At 39.5% G+C, this 11,639-nt stretch overlaps 2 protein-coding genes across 2 annotated transcripts; both read left to right on the top strand.

Moving 5' to 3' along the window:
* The first annotated feature begins 544 nt into the window (after positions 1–544).
* On the top strand, positions 545–1,327 carry LOC138882856 (uncharacterized). Its single transcript, XM_070163492.1, has 2 exons — positions 545–799; positions 893–1,327. Exons 1-2 carry the CDS (start codon positions 545–547, stop codon positions 1,325–1,327), a joined length of 690 nt encoding a protein of 229 aa, XP_070019593.1.
* Positions 1,328–1,467: 140 nt separating this feature from the next.
* Positions 1,468–2,311, top strand: LOC138882857 (uncharacterized). The gene is made up of 2 exons (XM_070163493.1): positions 1,468–1,694; positions 1,966–2,311. Exons 1-2 carry the CDS (start codon positions 1,468–1,470, stop codon positions 2,309–2,311), a joined length of 573 nt encoding a protein of 190 aa, XP_070019594.1.
* Positions 2,312–11,639: the final 9,328 nt, after the last annotated feature.

Below are 11,639 nucleotides of genomic sequence, written 5' to 3' on the forward strand. Positions count from 1 at the left end.
CACATTCATATGTGAACCCATCTTCAAAATGCTAAGGAAAGATGTCGAAACAAGCTGGACCGAGGATTGTCAGAAAGCTTTCGACAAAATCAAGGAGTACTTATCCACACCACCGGTTCTGGTCCCGCCAGAACTAGGACGACCGTTGCTAATCTATCTATAAGTATTGGATGGAGCCTTCGAATGTGTTATGGGACAACATGACGAGACAAGGAGAAAGGAGCAAGCCATATATTACCTGAGTAAGAAGTTCACACCTTACGAAGCACGATATTCTCTGCTGGAACGCACCTGTTGTGCTTTGACCTGGATGGCCCAGAAGTTGAGGCATTTTTTCTGTGCCTATACCACGTACCTCATATCTAGGATGGACCCTTTAAAGTAAATATTATAGAAACCCATGACAACTGGGAAGCTAGCCAAGTGGCAGATACTGTTGAGTGAGTTTGATATCGTCTACGTAACTCAAAAGGTGGTCAAAGGACAAGCAGTGGCAGATCATCTTGATGAAAATCCGATAGGAGGAGAATAAGACCCCTTGAAAATGTATTTTCTTGATGAAGAGGTGTCATTTGTAGGAGAGGACATTACCGAAGCATACGACGGTCAGAGGATGTTCTTTGACGGAGCTCCAAATTTCAAAAGAGTGGGCATTGGAGCAGTTTTGGTATCAGAAACTGGTCAACATTTTTCGGTATCTGCTAAAATCAAATTTCCCTCCACCAACAACATGGCAGTGTATAAAGCCTACATACCAGGACTCAACATGGCAATCGACATGAATATTAAGGAGCTACTGGTAATCGGTGATTCAAATTTGGTTGTGCACTAGGTATAAGGAGAGTGGGCCACCAAGAATTCCAAGATATTGTCATATCTGCACCATGTACAGGAATTGAGAAAGTGGTTCACGAAGATAGAGTGTCGACATGTGCCAAGAATTCAGAATGACTTTGCCAATGCAATGGCCACCTTGTCATCTATGATACAACATCCAGATAAGAATTTCATCGATCCTATCCCAGTGAGAATTCATAATCAGCTGACGTATTGTGCCCATATTGAAGAAGAAACAGATGGAAATCCTTGGTTCCATGATATCAAGGAATATTTGGCAAAAGGAGAATATCTGGAGCATGCGAACCACACTCAGAAATGCACACTTTGGAGATTGTCCAATCACTTCTTCCACAACGAAGGAAATTTGTATAGAAGAATTCCTGATTTGGGATTTCTAAGAAGTGTCGACGCAAAAGAAGCTTCTAAACTACTTGAGGACATGCGGCCCACACATGAACAGTTTTGTCTTGGCCAAGAAGATAGTTAGAGCCGGTTACTTTTGAGGAGACAAATTGCGTCCTGTATGTTTGCAAATGCTACCAATGTCAAGTGCACACTGATATAATAAAAGTGCCACCAAATGAGCTCAATGCAACAAGCTCACCTTGTCCATTTGCCACCTAGGGAATGGATGTCATCGGTCCGATTGAGCTCACTGCCTCAAACGGGCATAGGTCTATTCTGGTAGCCATTGATTACTTCACAAAATGGGTGGAGGTTGCATCTTACAAAGCTGTAACCAAGAAAGTCATCGCAGACTTTGTTAAAGATCATATTATTTGTCGATTCAGAGTTCCCGAGTCTATTGTCACTGATAATGCAGCCAATCTCAACAGTGATCTGATGAAAGCCAAGTGTGAAACTTTCAAAATCAAGCACAAGAATTCCACAGCCTATAGACCTTAGATGAATGGAGTCGTAGCAACCGCCAACAAAAATATCAAGAAGATACTAAGGAAGATGGTAGAATACCACAAACAATGGAACGAGAAGCTACCTTTTGCTCTGTTGGGATACCGCACTACAGTTCGCACATCAACTGGGGCAACTCCCTACATGCTGGTTTATGGTACCAAAGTTATCATCGCAGCCTAGGTAGAGATTCCTTCTTTAAGAATCATACAGGAAGCTGAACAACGATGCAGAATGGATAAGGATCCACTATGAACAATTGGCCCTAATAGATGGAAAAATGATGAACGCAGTATGTGACGGTCAGCTTTACCAGAACAGAATGTCTAGAGCTTTCAACAAAAGGGTCAAACCAAGGCAATTTGCACCAGAACAGCTAGTACTGAAGAAGATCTCCCCACATCAAGATGAAGCCAAAGGGAAATTCTCTCCCAATTGTCAAGGTCCTTACATGGTCCACATGGTGCTAATAGGAGGATCACTCATACTTGCAGAAATGGATGGAGAAATCTGGCCAAAACCAATCAATTTAGACGCAGTCAAGAGATACTATGCTTAGACTATTTACACTTCCTCATCTCATGTAATTGAACTACGCTTGACCTGATTCCCATTTAAGAGGGGATACGTAGGCAGCCCTGTGGGTTCGGTCATATCATAATAAAATTTTCATTTTTCCCAAGATCAGAAACTGGGGCAGAATTTTGAGGAGGACCCTCAAAATACCGGAGCAAGTCCAACCGATGCCAACATATGCCAGAAAGTCAGAAATCGATTAAGAAATTAGCCAAAGGTTCATCTACCAAAGTAGGGTAGAATTTTGAGGAGGACCCTCAAAATTCTAACATGAGAAAGCTGCAATGTCTTTGAAATGTGTTACAGTATCTAGTTCATCCAAAATTACTTGATATTTCAATAAGTTTCTAAATAACTCTATTTTGTATTGCATATTTTCGAAAACTCTATTTTCATACAATTAGATGTTACCCAAGGAAACTTAAACAAGGCCCCCAGAACGAATCAAAGCAAGGCCAGCGGACAAAGGCATGAACCAACCTCCCTCTCACAAAACTTATAGTTTTTCTTTGAGCACAGGCACATCTGACGTAACGGTAACATCCACAAATATATACATATAACAAGATCACTATCGATCGGGCCATCAGGCACCGAATATATCTCCAGCTAAGAAATATGCCTCTTATTTGCTACTCGTTCTTTGCATGGGACTAAGACTTGTCCCGCATATTTGCATGAGGCTAATCCTTGCCTCCCTATCTGCATGAGATTAATCCTCGCCTCCATATATGCACGAGGCTAATCCTTGCCTCCATATCTGTATGAGTCTAATCCTTGCCTCCACACCTGCATGAGGCTAATCCTTGCCTCCACTCCTGTATGAGGCTAATCCTTGCCTCCACAACTGTATGAGGCTAATCCTTGCTTCCATACCTACATGAGGCTAATCCTTTCCTCCACACCTGCATGAGGCTAATCCTTGCCTCCACACCTACATGAGGCTAATCCTTGCCTCCATATTTGCATGAGGCTAATCCCTGCCTCCATTTTTGCATAAGGCTAATCCCTACCTCCAAATCTGCCTGAGGCTAATCCCCGCCTCCATATTTACATAAGGCTAATCCTTGTCTCCTTATCTGCATGAGGCTAATTCTTGCATCCATATCTGCATGAGGCTAATTCCTGCCTCCATATTTGCATGAGTCTAATCTCTGCCTCAATATTTGCATGAGACTATTCCCTGCCTCCATATCTGCACGAGGCAAATCACTGCCTCCATATTTGCATGAGGCTAATCCCTGCCTCCATATTTGCATGAGGCTAATCCCTGCCTCAACATTTGCATGGGACTAAGCATTGTTTCTCCTTGCAAAAATATTGTCTATTCCGGCATTATCCATTTGTTTTTCAATCGGGCTAAGCTCTGCCCTTTATATCATAAGATTAAGCCTTGTCTTGTTAACATCATACTATTGCACCTCATGGGATGAAATATCGCCAATCTATCCAAATGAGTCATAGTATAAAGGCATCATCCTCATAGCTGGAAGACACCATGCCATGGCCTGAGGATCTCTCAAATTTACATATCATTATTCAAAGGCAATATGGTTCGAAGGCACCATTTCCATGGCCCAAGAATGTCATTTCATGGCCTGCGAATCCCTCACTAAATAATTCATGGCCCAGGATATCATGGTCTGAGGACGTCATCTTTTACCGTCCGAAGACAACTTTTATGGTCCAAAGGGAATCTGCATCATGTTTAAATATTCACACAAATACATGTTTGTAGCATATCTTTATCTGCAAGTGACCAGTAAGCGAACTCTATCCTAGTAGGAGCGACCTCGATCCAGTTCCTTTAGCTATCTCAAATTTGACCATTCACTATAACCACTCTTGCATTCATCCCGAAATCCCGTGTCCGTTTTTGTAATGACTTCATCTGTATATTCTACTGATGGGTCCAAAACTACACATGGCATGATTCTTGTAAAACCTGGGATATGTAGGAAGCTCAAAGACCAGAGTACAACCTCTATCTTTCAAAAACATCTCATTTGGTCAAAATTGGCCATCATTTCTTTACCCGAAAACTTATTCATTCTTCTCGGGTAAAGAGGGGCAGTTGTTGATACCAAATTTTCCCCATAATATTTTCAAAACTATGCTTTGGCATCAATTAGTATTTTTCATACATCTTCTACATTTTTAAAATATTTTAATTAATTTATCCCAGCATTTATTTTATAAAACAATCATTGATTACATGACAAATAATTTTATAATAATTTTTGTGGCTTAATTTTATCATTTGCATTTATACTAAGTTTCAATTATTGCACAAATTGCCACATTTGTATTTTTAGGATGCAATTCCAATTAATTTGCAATTATAGCCTATTAATGCATTATTATATTAATTTACTAGAAAATAGCTTTTTATATTTTTAAAATATCAAGTAATTATTTTAAATATTTCCAGGCATGAAAATTATTTTATACAACCTATTAGTTATATTTAAAAATTGTTTTATCAATTAAATGAGTATTTAACAAATGGCCCTCTTATTTTCGGATGTAGCTTAATTACCTAGCCCAATTTCAACCCCAATTTAATTAAACCAGGCCAAAAATCTACCCAGCCCAAACCCCTTATCTACCCAACCCAGTTCTTGCTAAATCCTGGCCATTGATCATTTTGATCAATGGTCCAGATCTCCCCTTACCTAAAATAAACCCTAATGACCCCCCCTCCCAAGTCTCTCATTTCCTCTCCTCTCACTGTCGTCATCTGTACCTCTCCTCCTCTCAAATGCTCTGAAATCCTAACCCTAATTCACCCTCATCATCACTCATCTACTGTCATTCGTGTCGGTTTCTCACCACCATCAGAGCTCTAATGGTCTTCCCTAGGCTGGTATCGCCATTCCAAAGGTCCTCGAGGGACCAGGATCAGTCCGCTTACACCTATGGCCCTTTTCTGCCTGTTTTAGGCTGTTCTGGTTCGATTTCGAGTAAGAGCTTCCTATTTCACCTTAAACCTATGGATTTCTAAGCCTACTTCTTCATCTCTGTGTTGTCTTTATCGAAACTCTAATTTTGTCCTTTGAACTTCACAGATATGTGCAAGATCTGAGATGGATCAAACCTATTTAACATCAGTTTTACAAAAACCTTCCGATTTTTGAGTGGTTTTCCATTTTTCTAAACTAGGGTTTCCCGAAAATTTCTTTCTTCAAAACATTTTGCTAATTTTGAGTATTTAATCTTTTTTTTATGTGTTTTTAACTAATTTCGTAAAGTTTGCTTCAACCCTAACTAGTTTAAGCTAAAACCCCAATTTTTTGTCATTTTGTTTGGATTCTAAATTTGTCCGGGTTACTTGTACACCAACTTCAACCTTTGCTTTGGTTCCTATGATTTTTCTTTAGCTTAATTCGATGTCTTTTGATTTTTATCCTAATGTGCCTCTATTAAGGTTCTTGGTTCGACTCCTCTACTGATTATATGTGACTATATTCATTCTGTCTATTCATGGTAAACCTATATTTCTCTCCTTAAATCAGTGTTGTTTTGAATTCTTGATTTGCTAATTTGTTCCGTTAAAACCTATATGTTGAGTCAAGACTATTCCTTTATTTGCAGCCTTATTTAGTTTCTTGCCTTATTTGAATTGTTTGCGATACTTGTTGATTCTTACTAATTGTTTTCATAATTAAACCCCCGTTATTTACCCCCAATTACCCATTATATGCTTAAGTTTCACTCAATTCTTCTTTCCTTAAATATATTCTGCCTTTACCATTGGGAAATTACCCTTAATTAAGGGAAACTTACGCTAATTTGTGTGTAATTGATTCTGTGGCTTCCTCAATTTACTGAATGATTATCCTTTTTACCTTATTCTCCTTGCTCTTAACTACTATATATACTCTCTTTTATATTCACTTCTGCACACGAACATTAGTTCATCAACTATTCTTACACTAAAAAAGTTCTCTATTCTTCCTACTACTTGTGATCTTCAACAGTTTAGCCGGCTGTAAGCCAAAGCTAGAAATTGCACAACACTTGTCTCACATCTTGTGTTCTCTTTCCCTAACTGGTATGCCTCTGATTAAATTTTAGAATCTAAACCTATGTGTTTATTTACTGCCTTAGTTCATCAGATCTGAATTCATTCCTGATCCTGTTTACTGTTTATCCAGCATGCCTAAATACTACCTTGTTAAATATGTGATTAGCATGTCTCTACTTTACTTGCGTGTTTGCTATCTTGTTTATCATGTATTGCACTGTCTTATTCCATATGTGATTAGCATGTTTTCCTGACTACTGTTTATCTAGCATGCCTAAACATTATTTTGTAAATGTGTAATTAGCATGTCTACACTTGTTAATGCCTACCTAGCCTGTCCAGTTAAGTTCTTGCCTGTTCTGCCTTACTCTTGCTAAGTTATCTAGTCTCTCTAGGGTAACTCTAGTTGTGTATTTTATGTGTCCTCAACATGTTTCTGATGTGATCTTTGCTTCACGTTTTAATGACCTACATTATATCTAACCCATTAGTTCTGTAGAACCCCTTGAGAATTCTAGGCACCATGTTGTTTATGTGCTCTACTAAGGTGTATTCTATGTGTCCCCAATCCCTCTTTTCTTGTGTGGAACCTGCTTGCCAAGTGTTTCTGAATAATGGTTGTTCTGTGATTTGTGTTTCACTTAAAAATTGTTTTCCATACTTTTCCCAAGCTATTTTTACCTCCAAAATTAGTACTAGTTTTTTCAAAAAATCTATTCATTTCTACAAACCCTCTTCATATTGTTTAGCAAAACTCTTTCAAATCATGTCAAGCACTCTTACTTATTCTTAGCTTATTAAGTCCTGCCCCTCTGGTATGTCTACTACTTAGAGGTCCCTGAGATCTCTATGAACTCTGGCATATCAGGGCTGGCTCTTCCACACTGCACATAAATCAATCTTTATTTGAGAAAGGTCTAGGTGTGAGCACTGCCCGGGATCCTTGAGGTCCTTAGGGAACTCTGACACACCTAGACATGAAATTGGCTATGAAACTTTGGGCATTTGAGATTACTGAAGGCTTTGTACACCAGAAATTACTTTGGGCCTACTTCAAGCTCCCTATAGCTTAATATATATTTATATTTATGTAATTTATTCAATCCTTGGTCTGTAATAATTAATTTTAAACAAATATTGGGGTGACTAGTGAAAAGGGAGGGTAGTTGTATACTGTGGGTAAAGTTGGGTAGATGACATGCCTATAAGGTTCATTTTGGTTCAAATGTGTTTTTTGTTAGATCGCATGCTTATAAGGTTCATTTTGGTTCAAATGTGTTTTTTTGATAACATGCCTATAGGGTTGATTTTGGTTCAAATGTGGTTTTTGTTAGATAGCATGCCTATAGGGTTCATTTTGGTTCAAATGTGTTTTTTTGATAACATGCCTATAGGGTTCATTTTGGTTCAAATGTGTTTTTGTTAGATAACATGCCTATAGGGTTCATTTGGTTCAAATGTGTTTTGTTAGATAATATGCCTATAGGGTTTTACTTTGGTCAAATAAGTTCTGCATGCTTTACTTTACATGATTAGACACCATGCCTATAGGAAATAAAATAACTAAGGTTCAGTTTCCATTACGACATATATTCAAATCTGTCTCTTTAGAGATCATGCCTATAGGATCTGAAATTGGTTTTAATTAGAAATCATGCCTGCAGGATCTAAAATCATCTTTAATTATAGAAATCATGCCTATAGGATCTAAAATCAGTTTAATTAGAACTCATGCCTGTAGGTTCTAAATGAGTTTAACTAATTTTCCTACTCGTTTCTTTAATAGTTCTTAACGCTGTGTTAATTAATATCATTAGAAAGCATGCCTATAGGATAAAAGACTTAAAAATGTCTTTCCAGAATTGTGACTGCATTTACACTTTTAGGCAAGCCTTTGGGCGTTAAATAACTTTGAAACCAGTTCTGTTAATAACTTTGAAACCAATTCTGTTTATATGTGATATTATCCAGGACTAACAAGCTATAAAACTAGTAGGCAAATTGGTTAGTATTATGCTACTTTCCTTATGCATATCCTGAATCTACAACATTCATCTAGATATCATGTTATTAGGATTTTTGAATTTCTTCAAAATCCGTGTTTTAGACGTGCTGTTTGTTTGCCAATATACATGCGGAGGTGAATGTGAGCCTTCTAACTGTTTGTCCTTATTTGCTTGTCCTATATGTTATTTGCATGTTGCCTAGATTTTTACCTTTTACAGACCTTAGGATGTCTAGAACTGTCTAGATTTAGGGATCCTAAATTCCTCCAGGACAATAAGGAAGGGACGGGTAGCAGCACACTTAGAGGTCGTTGATTAAACTCATTTATAACCACTAAGGGGAGGGCAATGGGTAGTAAAAGGATATGATGACCTACGCGCTAATGTCACGTGTAGCCCCTCATTGAGGAGTGATTACCGGGCATTGCATAGGTATGATCTTGTTGGCTAATCAACCTAGGATCTCCCTTTTCCAATCCCTATGTGTTTAAATTTTACAAACTTCCTTTTCTTTACCTATACATGTGCAAGTTGTTCAAACCTCTCCTTCTTACATTACCTGAATCATACATGTATTTAATGTGGAAAGATGCCCTTATTTGCAAATATGTGTTGAAATTGTTAACTTATTAAAATGACTAATTCACATAGTTTAAGTTCGGCCTGGACCCACCATTGTGGATCGAGGGGTGCCTAACACATTCCCCTCAAGGCTATTTCGAGCCCTTACCCTAATCTCTGGTGATGCAAACTAGTTCATGAGTTAATATCTCTAGGTGACCTAATGCACCATAATCCTTTAGGTGAGGACTCTTCAAATACCCAATTCCCAAAAGGAAACGAGTTATTCCCCCGTGAATGTCGAAACCTTGACTTCCCTGGTAAGCTGCGTACCCCGGTCAGAAATGATAGACACGGGCACACCATGAAGACGAACAATCTCCCGAATATAAATCTCTGCCAACCACTTAGAAGAATAGGAAACTGCCACAAGAATGACATGCACTGACTTAGTCAGCCTATCCACAATTACCCACACTGCATCTAATTTCCTCTAAGTCCGTGGGAGTCCAACAATAAAGTCCATAGTGATATGCACCCACTTCCACTCAGGAATCTCAATCTTCTGAAACAAACCACCAAGTCTTTGATGCTCGTACTTTACCTGGTGACAATTCAAACATCGAACTACATACGCGACAATGTCTTTCTTCATCTTCCTCCACCAATAATGCTGCCGCAAGTCCTGATACATCTTAGCGGTGCCCGGATGAATAGAATACCGGGAACTATGGGCCTTCTCTAAAATCAACTCATGAAGTCCATCCACATTAGGCACACAAAAATGACCCTGCATCCTCAAAACTCCATCTTCTCCGACTGTAACCTACTTGGCACCTCCGTGCTGCACTGTGTCTCTAAGGACAAACAAATGAGGATCATCATACTACCAATCTCGGATACGCTCAAATAATGAAGAACAAGCTACTGTGAAAGCTAAAACACGTCTGGGCTCAGAAACATCCAACCTCACAAACGGATTGGCTAAAGCCTGAACATCCAAAGCAAGCGGCCTCTCACCGACCGGAATATAGGCAAGGCTGCCTATACTGGCTGACTTCCTACTCAAAGCATAGGCCATTACATTGGCCATCCTCGGATGATACAAGATGGTGATGCCATAGTCTTTCAACAGCTGCAACCACCTCTTCTGCCTCAAATTTAGCTTCTTCTGCTTGAATAAGTATTGCAAACTCTTATGATTTGTGAACACCTCACATGACACGCCATATAAATAATTCCTCCACTTCTTCAGCGCGTGAGCAATGGCTGCTAGTACCAAATCATGAACTGGATAATTCTTCTCATGAATCTTCAACTGCGGCGAAATATATGCAATAACCTTGCCATTCTACATCAACACCACACCAAGTCCAATACGAGATGCATCACAATATACTATATATGGACCTGAACCTGTAGGCAAAACCAACATTGGCACCGTAGTCAAAGCTGTCTTGAGCTTCTGAAAGCTCGCCTCACACTCGTCCGACCACCTAAACTAGGCACCCTTCTGGGTTAACCTAGTCATCGGAGTTGCAATAGATGAAAACCCCTCCACAAACCGATGGTAATAGCCTGCCAAACCCAAGAAACTCTGGATCTCTGTGACTGATGTGGGTCTAGGCCAGTCCTTGACTGTCGCAATCTTCTTAGGATCCACCTGAATACCCTTTGCTGATACAATGTGACCTAGGAATGCTACTGAACTCAACTAAAACTCACACTTCGAAAACTTAGCATACAACTGACTATCCCTCATAGTCTGAAGAACGACTCCAAGATGCTGCCCGTGCTCCTCCCAGCTGCAGGAATAGATCAAAATATCCTCAATGAAGACAATCACAAAGGAATCCAAATAAGGCTTGAACACTCGATTAATCAAATCCATGAAAGCTGCTGGGGCATTGGTCAACACGAACGACATCACTAATAACTCATAATGCCCGTACCGAGTGCAGAAAGTTGTCTTAGGGACATTGTATGCCATAATCCTCAAATAATGGTAGTCAGAACTGAAATCAATCTTCAAAAATACCTTGGCACCCTGAAGCTGATCTAACAAATCATCAATCCTCGGTAATAGGTACTTGTTCTTGATGGTGACTTTGTTCAACTGCCGATAATCTATGCACATCCTCATCGACCCATGCTTCTTCTTAACAAACAACACCAGGGCACCCCAAGGTGAAACACTCGGTCTAATAAAGCCTTTATCTAGCAAGTCTTGCAAGTGTTCCTTTAATTCTTTCAACTCTAGCAGGGCCATACGATATGTAAAAATGGGCTGAGTGCCCAGAGCCAAATTAATGAAAAAGTCAATATCTCTATTGGGTGGCATCCCCGGTAGGTCTGAAGGAAATACCTCTAGAAACTCAAGAACAACGAGCACAGAATCAATAGAAGGAACCTTAGCACTAGAATCACGAACATACGCCAAATAGGCCAAACATCCTTCTCAACTATACGACGAGCCTTCATATATGAAATAACCCTGCTGGTAGAATAACCAAGAGTCCCTCTCCACTCCAAACGAGGCAACCCCGACAATGCTAAGGTTACGGTCTTGGCATGACAGTCCAATATAGCATGATAAGGGGATAACCAATCCATCCCTAGAATGACATCGAAATCCACCATATCGAGAAGTAGGAGATCTACATGGGTCTCAAGACCCCCAATAACGACCACGCAAGCATGATAAACACGATCTACTA

Source organism: Nicotiana sylvestris, chromosome 12 (assembly GCF_000393655.2).
Source record: "Nicotiana sylvestris chromosome 12, ASM39365v2, whole genome shotgun sequence".
NCBI classification, from domain to species: domain Eukaryota; kingdom Viridiplantae; phylum Streptophyta; class Magnoliopsida; order Solanales; family Solanaceae; genus Nicotiana; species Nicotiana sylvestris.